This window comes from Oryzias melastigma, unplaced genomic scaffold (genome assembly GCF_002922805.2).
Source record: "Oryzias melastigma strain HK-1 unplaced genomic scaffold, ASM292280v2 sc00407, whole genome shotgun sequence".
In the NCBI taxonomy this organism is placed as follows: domain Eukaryota; kingdom Metazoa; phylum Chordata; class Actinopteri; order Beloniformes; family Adrianichthyidae; genus Oryzias; species Oryzias melastigma.
The window spans coordinates 35,049-48,369 of record NW_023417004.1 but is presented as its reverse complement, the minus strand read 5'-3'; the positions used below and the strand labels follow the sequence as shown (position 1 = coordinate 48,369).

The following is a 13,321-nucleotide window of genomic DNA, read 5'->3' as shown; positions in this document are numbered from 1 at the left end:
TCGATCAGAGGCAGAAATGTGGCTGCTACCAGAAACTTTCGTGCTTTGAGAGAGAAACAGGATTTATTTCTATAATAAAACCCAAGCTTCATTTTTAGTTTGTGTAGTGAGGAGGCAACATGTCTTTTAAAGGAAAGCTCAGAATCAAGTATGAAACCAAGGTACTTGTAGCTGTTTACTTTTTCTATTGATTTGTTCGTTTCAGTTTTAAGTACTTGAGTGATCTCCTGCGGCTCGCGTTTGTGTGAAAAGACCATCACTTTAGTTTTTTCCGCGTTTAAAACCATTTTTAGTGATCTAAGGCGAGCCTGAAAAGTGTCAAATGCAGTTTGTAGGAACTCAAAAGCTTGTGCTACTGTTTGTGAGCAGCAATAAATGATAGTGTCGTCGGCATAAAGGTGATATGATGTATTTGGTAAATTATGACATAAGTTGTTTATGTAAATAGAGAACAGAATGGGACCTAGGATTGAACCCTGCGGTACACCTTTCTGAGTCTCACAGGCAAAAGAAGTAGAATCAGATATATGAACAGATTGTGACCTGTTTGACAGATAGTCAGTAAACCAAGCAACAGCTTGCTCAGAGATACCAATATTACTCATTATTTTTATCAAGAGACTATGATCCACAGTGTCAAATGCTTTGGAGAGGTCGATAAACAGTGCTACACAGTATTTTTTACAGTCAAGGGCCTGTATAACATCGTCTAGTACTTTCAAGGTCGCTGTGATAGTGCTATGGTGTTTTCTAAAACCTGACTGAAATTCAGATAAAATGCTGTTGGATTCTAGGTAGTCCTTTAGTTGTTCACTGACCAGCTTTTCAAAGATTTTTGCCAGGATGCATAACTTGGAAATTGGCCTGTAGTTGTTTACCTCTGCGGGAAGTATACATTACATATGTGATAAATAAAGTTGAATAAATAATATATTTTGTTCTTGTGACGTCAATCATCATAAAACTATTGCAAGAAAGGAGCAGGTACAAGGTGCCTACCTAGGCGAGCACAGCTGGAAATGTGGTTCTGCAATGACTGTGTCGCCTCAATGACTACAAAACAATGCATGTGGGAAACAGTGTCAAGACAGTTCTTGATCAGAAACAGCTGATGTTAAGTGAAGGAAATCTGTGCATTGTTTAAGTCTTTCTGGAAATAGTGAATCACTGATAAGAAATAAACTTAGACTATAAATGGTTGTGTTTTTTGATAACAACATGACTCTAATTACTTTATCAGGATTTTTAACTCTAGCAGACTGTTGTTGTTTTAGACGTATGCTGCAGTTCTCTGATTTTTCTTTTTCACTGACATCTATCTGACACTTTCTTCTGAAACAGAGACAAACAGAGAGAACCTGGAAAAACAGTTGAATGAAATCTGACCTGAGACTCTCCAGTTTACAGTGTGGACTCTCCAGTCCAGCTGACAGAAGCTTCACTCCTGAATCCTGCAGCTTGTTGAAACTCAGATCCAGATCTCTGAGTCTGGAGGACTGAGAGCTGAGAACTGAAGACAGAGCTGCACAGCTTCTCTCTGACAGATTACAGTTATCCAGTCTGAAGAAAACAAAGACAGACAGCAGTTATTGAAACTTTTGTTTTTTCACTCAAATTAATTTGTTCACTGAAGGTGATTTTCATGAAAGTTCTTACAGAGCTTTGTTGGAGGCTTTGATCACTGGCAGCAGCCTCAGAAGAGCCTCCTCTGAACGGGAGTATTTCTTCAGGTCAAACACTTCCAGATCTTCTTCTGACGACAGTAAGATGAAGACCAGAGCAGACCACTGAGCAGGAGACAGTTTATCTGTGGAGAGACGTCCTGAACTCAGGAACTGTTGGATCTCCTCCACTAGAGAACCATCATTCAGTTCATTCAGACAGTGGAACAGGTTGATGCTTTTCTCTGCAGACAGATCCTCACTGATCTTCTCCTTGATGAACTGGACTGTTTCCTGATTGGTCTGTGAGCTACTTCCTGTCTGAGTCATCAGACCTCGTAGGAGACTCTGATTGGTCTGCAGTGAAAGACCCAGGAGGAAGCGGAGGAGCAAGTCCAGATGTCCGTTTGGACTCTGTAAGGCCTTCTTCACAGAACTCTGGTAGAACTGGACTGGACTACTTTGTTTCAGTTCAAAGATCTTTGATTTTTTCTTATGTTTCAAGAGGTTGAGTCCAGAGTTGATGAAGGTCAGGTGGACATGAAGAGCAGCCAGAAACTCCTGAACACTCAGATGGATGAAGCAGAACACCTTGTTCTGGTACAGGCCTCTCTCCTCTCTAAAGATCTGTGTGAACACTCCTGAGTACACTGAGGCTGCTCTGATATCGATGCCACACTCTGTCAGGTCGGATTCATAGAAGATCAGGTTTCCTTTCTGCAACTGCTCAAAAGCCAATTTTCCCAGAGACTCCATCATCTTCCTACTCTCTGGACTCCAGTGAGGATCTGTCTCAGCTCCTCCATTATACTTCACCTTCTTGACTTTGGCCTGAACCACCAGGAAGTGGATGTACATCTCAGTCAGGCTCTTGGGCAGCTCTCCTCCCTCTCTGCTCTTCAGCAGATCCTCCAGAACTGTAGCAGTGATCCAGCAGAAGACTGGGATGTGGCACATGATGTGGAGGCTTCGGGATCTCTTGATGTGGGAGATGATCCTGCTGGCCTGCTCTTCATCTCTCTTCCTGAAGTACTCCTCCTTCTGTGGATCATTGAACCCTCTGACCTCTGTCACCATGTCAACACACTCAGCAGGGATCTGATTGGCTGCTGCAGGTCGTGTGGTTATCCAGAGGCGAGCAGAGGGAAGCAGGTTCCCCCTGATGAGGTTTGTCAGCAGATCACCCACTGAGGTGGACTTTCTAGGGTCATTTAGAATCTGAGTCTTGTGGAAGTCCAGAGGAAGTCGACACTCATCCAGACCATCAAAGATGAAGATGACCTGGAAGTGTTCAAAGCTGCAGATTCCTGCTTCCTTGGTTTCAGGGAAGAAGTGATGAACAAGTTCCACCAAGCTGAACTTCTCCTCTTTCAGCACATTCAGCTCTCTTAAAGTGAATGGAAATGTGAAGTGGATGTTCTGGTTGGCTTTGCCTTCAGCCCAGTCCAGAGTGAACTTCTGTGTTAAGACTGTTTTCCCGATGCCAGCCACTCCCTTTGTCATCACGGTTCTGATTGGTTCTTGTCTTCCAGCTGGGAGTTGAAAGAGCTCTTCTTGTCTGATGCTGGTTTCTGCTCTGTCTGCTTTCCTGGATGCTGCTTCAATCTGTCTGACCTCATGTTCTTCATTCAGCTCTCCAGTTCCTCCCTCTGTGATGTAGAGCTCTGTGTAGATCTCATTCAGAAGGGTTGGGTTTCCTGCTTTAGTGATTCCCTCAAACACACACTGGAACTTCTTCTTCAGACCAGATTGGACTTTATGTCGACAAACTGCAACAGTCAAACCTGAACGAAGACAACAAACAGAGTAAATAAACTCTCTGCAGCCTGACTGATGAGGGTTTGAATCCATGTGGTTCCATGTGTTGAGACATCAGTAAATCTTCATTTATCAGCAGCTGAAACCTTCAGAGAAATCCTCTTACTGCTCTGCAGTCGATCAGCCAGCTCCTCCTGCTTCATTCTCCTCAGGAAGTTCTCTGTGATCTTCATCAGTGACTCTCTGCTGCTCCTCTGCTCTTCATCTTCATCCTCCTCCTCATCCTCCCTCTGACTCAGAAGCTTCTGGATCTTCTTCAGCTCCTTCTTCACAAAAGTGACAATGTTGTCCTCCAGCAGCTGCAACAGAATTCTAGATGAATGAGCCAATCAGAGTGAAGTCATGGAGCCAAACATCAGCTCCATGTTGGACACACTGACAATCCACTGGTCTCCAAAGTGCAGCATGGAGATGACTGTGGACAGAATGATGGAAAAGCAGTTGTTGTTCATGTACAGACCAGAAAGATGGAATCCAGCTGTGTTTGATGCTGCTGGACAGACGGACCACTGGGAGTCTCTGAGCTCTGCTGGTCCACTCTGTGGAGAATCAGAACCATCAGATCCATTCTGTTTAGGCTGGGAGGATTCAAATGAAAGGCAGATCATTCTTGCAACATTTGTGTCAGGGTCCGGACGAGGACACAGACGCAGAAGCAGAGTGAATAGTCAAAACGAGGATTTATTCTTTTTCCTTTCTTGAAACTCAAGAAGGCTGGAAAGCTCGTGGCACTCGAGAGAGCACACAAAACCATCTGGCAACAAGTGAAAAGGAGGGTATGGAAGTTTTTTTGCTCATAATTCAAAGTTTTATGCATTTTTCAATTGACAATTCAATTTGCAAATTCATCATGCAATTTGAGAATGCATTTTGGAATTTGCAATTCAATATTCAATCAGGCTTGCAAAATGATAATTCATTTTGTAATTTACAATATGAAAATTCACAGTTCAAAATCACAATTTTACACAATAAAATATTGCATAAAAACAAAATCTATTACATTGTAAATTGTCATGGGTTTTTGACGTCATTATTCAAATGACTATGCATTTTGTAATTGACAATTCAATATGCAGTTTGACATTTCATTTTGAAATGCATTTTTTAATTGACAATTCAATATTCAGATTAGGCTTTTGATATGACAATTCATTTTGTAATTTACAATTCAATATTATAATTTTGAAAATAAAATATTGGATAAAAACAAAATCAATTGCATTGTAAATTGTCATGGGTTTTTAATGTCATAATTCAAATGACTATGCATTTTACAATTTACAATTCAATATGCAATTTGACCTTTCATTTTGAAATGCATTCTGTAATTTACAATTCAATATTTATAATTGACATTTCAATACATGGTTTGGTTCAAATTCATTTTAAAGTAACTTTAAATCTATTGCATAGTAAAATCTCACACTCTGTGTTTTAAAAGTCAATTCATCATGCAAAACAGCGCCCCCCGCTGTAATGCATTCTCAGTTCAGTTGCGGTCTAGGTGGGCCAATATTCAAACCGCTTTGCATTCTGTCAGACGGGCGGGGCCTTCCACCCCTATATATGCTAAATCCCGCCTCCACTTCCCTTCGACCATTCAAAAAATAGTATAGAATCAGCTAAGCAATGGAGTTGTTTGTTGTCGGAGGTTACAGAAGAGAATGCTATCTGCTAAAGAGTTAGCTTCTATCTGGATGACTTACACTACAACCGCTGTGTGACAGCTCAAAGAGATTCTGGAGAACAAATTTAGGGCTGCTGTGAACTTTAAGACAGCGGTCCCCAACCCTCGGACCGCTGACCGGTACCGGTATCGGTCCGTGGCTTACTTGGTACTGGGTCACAGACAGAAAAAAACGTGCGGTCGGGCGCGCTAGTTCAATGATTTTAACAAGTCTAAAGGTTTAAACTTAGCCTTTGTGGTTAAATTCCCCCTTGACTGCAAAGTAGATGCTAATCAAACGCTAACTTTAGCCGAGTCTGAACTGTGTAAAGGTTAAATAAAGCAAAATAAAACGACACAACCATCGTAAAACGGGTATTTTCTGATTATAATAATAAACGTGAATCCACCGTGTCTTCATCTTTATTATCTGTGTTTGTGAAACATTGGATTGAAGACTCTGTCGCCACACTTCATTACACAGAGCGGCTCCTGCTGCGTGAGAGCTGATGTCTCCAGAAATCCGTTTTTGTCGAGGAAGACTCGGTTTTGTCTGTAAACAGCAGATTTTTTTCTGTGAAGTCGAAGGTCCCACTTCGGTTCCTCGCTGGTTCTTTCCTGCCCGAAAGAGAGGTTCTGAATACGTCTTATTGTTTTGTTATTGTTAGGTTGGAGCTACGAACTAAGTAGCTAGCTGCTCTCAGTCAAGAGACCAACACGGATGTAGAAACAACGTCCCACTGGACACTTTATTCTTACAAAATCTAAAGATACAGTATCTTTTCCTTAATCTAGAAAAGCAGAAGCAGCAAAAAAGCGAATCAACAAATGGTCAAAAAACTCTAGTAAACACAGTAAAACATAATGTTTACAATATAAATCTAGATATTTAAATTACATCATTAACGGCTGTTAATGAATTGTTGATTCTCAATTTCACCAGTTTATCGAATATCTTTAAAACAAATAAACAGATGTTGCTGTAATAATAATGACCTCTGGAGGGTCAGCTGACCTGAATGAATTAATAAAGTTTTTACACGTTTATGAAGAACATCAGAGAGACATTGTTAGATTGTTTAGATTGTTTTTCAGTTGGTAATTGAGCACAAAGAATCAAGGGTTACTTTAATTCATCTATTAAGGACATGTTATAATGACAAAATTGGAGGTAAATTCCTTCATTGTTAAATAATCATTAAATATTAGCTCTGGTTTTTGTGGACCTAAATAGAGGACTCAGAGATGTAGTGGATGATTGTCAGTCAGCATTAACATTATAAAAAACTATCATTAACATATTTGACAAAACAGTTTCTTTTCTGATCCAAACATTTATCCAGATCAGAAAATGTAGAAAGATTCATTTCTGTTTAAAGTTTCTCCAACATCTCTGATCTCAGAGACTCTCAGAAGATCAACTGAAAAGATCTGATCACACATGATGATCCAAGAGAGTCTGATCAGAGAGATCAAGAACTGAACCAGAACTCAAGTCATTCATCTGAAAACTATTGATCATCTGAACTATTATCCAGACTCCTTTAACTCTGACAAACACTTACTGTTCCATGGCTGAACTGATAGACTTGAAGTCAGGAGGATGACACTTTGATCTATCACTCCTGAAGGACACACAGCTGGATCCAGATCCAGATCTCTGCTGGAACCTCAGAAGAAAAACATTTGTTTTATTAAAAACATATTTATTTTGTTATGGAGGTTCATCAGATTATTTTTCATGTTTAAACTATTGATCTCAGATCATGAACAAACTGATCTGTTAAAATTGTTCTGACAACTGTGACACTGTAAACATTTATATTAGTTACATTTATAGCATTTTTTTGACAAACGCTTACTGTTCCACTCCTGGACTGATTAACTTGAAGTTTAGAGGTTGACCCTTTGATTCGTCACTCCTTTTGGACACACAGCTGGATCCAGATCCAGATCCAGGTTGGTTCCTGTGAAGAATGAAGGTTGCTGGTGTGAGTGCTGAGCTCTGACATGGAGAAGAGTCATGGACAGTTAGAGATGTTCATCTCACCTCTGAGCTTTGCTCTGGCTCTCATCTTCCCCACACAGAGTGCTTTTAGAGGGAGGGGCTCCCTCCTGTGTGTCCTCACACTGATCCATGCTGCTGGATTGACTGGATCCACTGGATCAGCTCACACACACCTTCTTCCAGCCTTCATCTGCAGAGGAAACCCTCATCATCATCAGCTCTGATCCTCCTTCACTAACAGATCAGCTGCTCCTCCACTGATGGGCTCTTCTCTTGTGTTTCCTCTCATTCTTCCTCTGACTGAGATGTAGAAACCAGCAGTTCTGGACTCTGATTCAGTGATTGGTTGAAGAGAGTTCTGCATCACTGTTGAAGCTGCTGAGAGCAGAACTTAGAAGAACCTCCAAACAGAGGAACATGATTGATGTGATGTCACAGAGAATCAGCCAATGAGCTTCTGTCTGTGTTCAACGCTACATTTCCTCTGTTCAAAACCACCCCTCCTCTCTGCTTATTGACACCCCCCACACACACACATATGCCCCCCCCCACACACACACACACACTAACTTGATCTAATTTCTCTTTCAGGTGACCTCCAAATGACCTTTAGCTGATGGTTTTTGGAAGAACTTTTATTTTTAAACAGAAGAACGAGTTCAAGACAAACTTCAGTCTGAGTTCTTCCTCTGCTGCTCTTCTTCCTCACAGATGAGATAACATAGAAACATCACTGCCTTCATCATGAAGGAGAAGACGACAGAAAACACAAAGACTCACCATGAAGAAGAAGAAAGTTGGAGACGAGGTCTCCTCCTGCTCCGTCATGGAGGAAAACGAAAGTAACTCATGTAACTACAGTTCTCTGAAACCCGGAAGACCAGCAGAGACGGTTCTTCAAGCTCCGCCTCTTTCCTGTTTCAGGCTGATTTCAGGAAAAAGACTTGGTTTTATTTATTATTAAGGGGTGAAAGTCCAGACTACTACACACCTGAACAGAGCTCCGCCCCCTCTAAGCGTGCTTGTTTTAGCCTCCTCTTGTAATCGGACACCATAGAGAGCCTCTATGCTTTACAGGAAATGACATCACTGTGCTATTAATAAGTTAGGACAAGTTGGGACTTTGTAGGTGAAGAACAGAAGAGAGTAAAATAACAGATGAATGTCAGTAAAATCACAGGTAAAGTAAACAACAAAGACTGCAGCTGAACTCTCACCATGTCACACATCTGCTGTCTGCTTGTTCAAATCTCCTTCCAGGTTGTGTGTAGAAATGAGTGTGTGTTTGAAAATGTTCTGTCTGACTGTTAAAGCAACTGTCACCACCATAGACCAGAACCTCAGGAACCAGAGACTTCTGTTTTTCTGCTTCAATGGTCATTAAATGAACAAAGAATTGAAATAGTGAGTTTGAACATTTGTGAAGAATTAACAGATAAATAGACTCAAAAACAAAGAGTCTGATGGCATTGAAAGTGTGAGTTGAAGTGTTCTGAAACCACAAACTGAGTTTAAATCTGATCAGAATCAGAACTTTGCTCAACAATATTCTCTACAGATGTGACAGAATGTTCCTCATATCAGAGTTATTGAACATCTGCAGATTCTTCATAAAAATAAAGCTTTCCTGCAGCTGGGAGGATCTGCTCCAGGAATTATAGAGTGCTGCCCCCTGCTGGACAGCTTTCTGACAGTGAAGCTTCAGGATGGAGTCAGTTCCAACGTTCTGCTCTCTGATAAACAGGAAAAAAAGTCTAAAAAGATTCCAGTCTGCTGCAGTTCCTACTGCTGTTTGGTTGAGTTTTTTTTAGCATTGAAACATTCCTCTTCTGCTCTGTCTGACCTTTGACCTTTATGTCCACAAAGCAACTCGAAGACGTGAAACTGCCTAAAAATGTCACCAAGTCTGACTTTTATTGCTAATAAATGTTGAAAACGTAAATGTAAAGAAATATATAACTCTGATTATGTGATGTCACCCATAGACGTCTGCTCTCCGCTGCGTGAAGCCTGGATTGTCAGCTAATAGTCTATGGAGAGAAAATAGACTCACTCTGGTTAGTGAGTTCATAATTCTTGATTTGTAACTCATATAATACGTTTTGTGCAAAAGTAAAAAATCACAAAATTAAAAACAAAATACAATTTACACATGCACAAATTAAAATTACAACTGCTTTAAACACACAAAAATCTTTGAAAAAATATGCACAAATCACCTCTTATGTAGCAGTAGCTGCGTTTCCATTAACTCTGAAATTTCACAAATTGAAATTTCAATAATAAATTCTCCTAATGGAAACACCACAATTTTGAAAAAAACAGGCCCTTTTCAAAAAGTTTTTGCTCTTAGAGGAGGTGGTATTTGTTGTGTATCGAAATAGACATTTTTCGCAAAACTGTAATGGAAACACTTTTTCAAAATAAATGCGCGTCTTGGTAAGAAGTGTCTGTCCTGAGCGCTGCACAGCCGGCGCATCAAGAGCTCCTACAGCATCACAGCTCTTTATAAACTGTGTGTTTTAGTTCCTCCTTAAAATCACCAAGATTTCCTCATCACTTCATCTGCAGCCGCACTTCTGCAGCTCGGAGCCTGAAGAATAAAATGAATGATGCCGGATTCTGAAGTCTCCTTTGAGATAAATACGAGAGCCGTGACAGAAACTTGAATGGATCTGTCGTGTTTTCAAACAGTAAAAAGGTCCAGATGCTTTCTTGTTAGAATGCCTTTATTTCAACCGCTAGACAGACTTCTCACTCTTCTGAGTCGAGCTGAGCTGCACTCGCCACAGACAGAGCTGTGACGTCACCCACATGCTCCCTTTTAGTGAATCAAATAAAAAATACTTGTTCTCATTCATCGCCGTGTTTGTAATGACTTATCGTGAGAGTTGGTTTGTGCTTTATCGCAAAATTATGATTTAATGGAAACTGTGTCATTTAGAAACTGTGTTTTATCGAAATCACTAAAATGTCGACAAAGTTTTGAGCCAGTATGTAATGGAAACACAGCTAGTTACGCACAGATCTATCATAAGACTCTTTTCACGTCTCCATAATTAATCCGTGAGTGATGTGGTTACATTTCTTTGTTGTTGAACACACCAATAGTTTATGCTCTTTGAAGATCCTCCAACGCTTACCGCCTGTCGTACGTGAAACTGACCATCTGCTTTTGCTCTTTTATCAACGTCTTCCATTTATTCATGCAGAGGTGAACTAATATTTGTATCATCAATCTTTATAATATGTAAAGCTTTTGAATGACAGCAATGCAAATGACTTTAACAATAGTAAACGATTTCTATCTTGTGTTCAGTATGACCAACCTCTTCCAACTCGTCCGTTTTCTTTTATTTACATCATAAAAAAGAAGCAGACCAATAGTAGGAACATGACGAAAAACACCAAGTAAAACTCATGAGACAATGGAGAAAAAGCAGGAAAAATATTAAACCTGTAAAACGTCATTTAATCAGGCAGTAAAGATTTATTTCAACAAATATTATAAACCATTTGGATAGCAGTTTAGTTAAAATTATTCTTAATTTCAAATGAATACTTGAGGTAATATTTGTCTTAACAAATAAAATCAAAAAGAGTCAATGTGGACATAAAAAGCTAATCATGAATTTGATAACAAAAAATTACAAAGGACAAAAGTATCTCGATTTAACATTAAAAATCACAATAATTAAAGATATAAATGTGATACATTTTGAAAATAATTAAATTGTATAACTAAAATTAACAGAAAAAAATCGTAATATTCATTTTTTTTAATGATTTTTTTAACTAATAGAAATTTCTAAAGTAAAATTTAAAAGAACATTTTTAATACTTACCAAAAAGATAAAAAGATGAGAGCCGTAGCTACTGCCAAGGGTGTCACTGCACAGACTACAGACTTTTCACGCTAGTTCACTTTGCCATTGAAGAACTTTGTTTTCGCATTACAAAATTTACATATATGCATCACAGTGCATGCTGGGATAGCTTATATTTGGAGGACATTTGTGAGCCAACAGCAGCTTTCTCTTGAAGTTAGATCGATTTCACAAATTTCTGAAGGAACAAGGTGAGTTAAGTCCTCAAATTCTCCTCCCAAACATTAAAGAAACTTATCGAAAATCACAGCATTGGTCGTTTCAGACCCGAGTTCCACATGTCACATTAGGACAATTTTCATGAATAATCCCTGAGAGGAGCGCTTAAGCCCTTGTTACAGAGTAATATGCTGCAGTCTGCAGATATGAACCATGTAATAACATAAATTGAATAATCTAAAAAATATTTAAAATTGTCAAAACACTTAAATAATGTCCTGTGACAAATTGATAATGTTTAGAGCAAAAATAGGTAAGATGTAGTAATAAAAAGACAAAAAAAACTTGATATTTGAACCTATAGTTACCAATGTGCTTTTTTTGTTCTACTTGAAAAAACAAAGGCAAATGTAAAATACATAAAATATTAATAACTTTCTCAACTTTAAGTCTGTTGAGTAGTTTTTAATCATTTCTGTGTTCAGTGTGTGGAGCTCTTATGTTCACAAAATTTTGTCACTGGGCCCTAGAAAGAAGTGTGGCTTGAGGTCCCAAGAAGAGGACTCCAAGAGACTGCTGGAACACTTTACAGCACAAACCAGAATATAAGTTTATGCTAGCGCTAAAACGGGAGTTAAACATCTGGGCTCTGTTTGGAAATGCGCACCCCATAAACAAAAGTAAAAACTGTTTAGAAGAAAACTATGAGCTCAAAGATATAAAACTAAAAAAGAGGTTGATAATCAAAATGTTACAAACTAAATGAGAAGAAGGAAGAACCACTGACCTGAACTCATCCCGCAGAGCCGAACCACTCGAACTCACTGGTTCCCAATTAGCAAAATTAGCTTAGCGAGCAGTTTGCCGCCGCTCAGAAGAGTGAACACATGGCCAGCTCCTTTCACTCTGTAGAAATAGATTTCACGTCTGAGGTTATGTGCTTTGGACTTTTTTTCACTGTTTTGATTGTAGCTTATAAATTCTAAGTTGCGTATCATACGGAATGGTACAGCTCCTCCACAAAATCACCAACCAAAGTTTCATCTTCGCCGCACTTTTCCAGCTTCAGCCTGAATTAGACGCAGACGTCTGAAGAGCGCGAGAGAAACTTCAATGGATGTTGTCGTATTTTCAAACAGATAAAAAGATCCAGCTGTTCTCTTGTTAGGATGGTTATTTATTTTAAATACCGCTGAACGCGCTTCTCACGTGCATCTGATTAGACTGTAACATGGCAAGCCGCGCTGCGCACACAGAGGGGCGCATGCAGCGTTCTGCAGCGGTGTCACCCAAATGCTCCTTTTATCTCGACAAAAAGGAATAAATGTAAGTAAATCCAAAAGGACCGCTGACAGAATCAAATGTTGGAATGGTTCTCCCTCAAAGGCTTGAACAATGACTTGTACAATTCTCCAGCGTCATTAAAGTGGAAGCAATAATCTCACTCCAGATTGGTGACAGTACTTCCTATAGATTCCATGACTCAGCGATGACTCACAGAGACTCAGACCAATCGCTGGTTGCAGACGTTTGCAAATGGCGAATGCCATTGCATTTCAGAAAGTGACGGTGAAAGCGGTGGTCTACTTTCACGAGGAGTGGAGGTAATGCATTTCCAATGGGGGACCTCATGGCTCGAGAAGTCCAGTTTTATTAGACTGTCTATGGCAGGGGTCCCCAACTGGCGGACCGCGGTCCGGGTCAGGACCCCGAGACTCTTTTATCCGGACCGCCAAGCATTTTTAATTAAAAAAAAAGTACGATTTTTCATTCATCTTTACACGGCGATTTTTGAACAGGCGCGCGCGAGGACAGCTACGTTCAGAGCGGGGTCCTTCAACAGGCAAAAGCTCAAAGCGGTGTTCTAATGTTTACGTAGTTGGGACGTAAAGTTATCTGGAACGTGAACAATGGCTCTGTCTAAAATGAGAAAAGTGGACTGAAAATTGTGTCTTTTAAGATGAGTGGACCGAAGCTTTCGCTTTTATTTACCAGCAGTTAGTTCTACAGGCCGGTTTGTATTATAAGCATGGAATCTGCTGGTTTTATTCAGAGCGCTGATATCAAGCGGCGCTACGAGACAAAACACAAAACTTCTGACACAAATTACCCGACAAAA

At 39.8% G+C, this 13,321-nt stretch overlaps 1 protein-coding gene across 1 annotated transcript; it reads right to left on the bottom strand.

The window, feature by feature from the left end:
- Nucleotides 1-1,652: 1,652 nt before the first annotated feature.
- LOC112138923 (NLR family CARD domain-containing protein 3-like) lies at nt 1,653-3,512 on the bottom strand. Its single transcript, XM_024261586.2, has one exon. It carries the CDS (start codon nt 3,510-3,512, stop codon nt 1,653-1,655), a length of 1,860 nt encoding a protein of 619 aa, XP_024117354.2.
- Nucleotides 3,513-13,321: the final 9,809 nt, after the last annotated feature.

What these genes read in the sequence shown, in the direction of transcription:
- LOC112138923 (XM_024261586.2), bottom strand. Translation starts at nt 3,512, where the DNA reads ATGGATTCAAACCCTCATCAGTCAGGCTGCAGAGAGTTTATTTACTCT.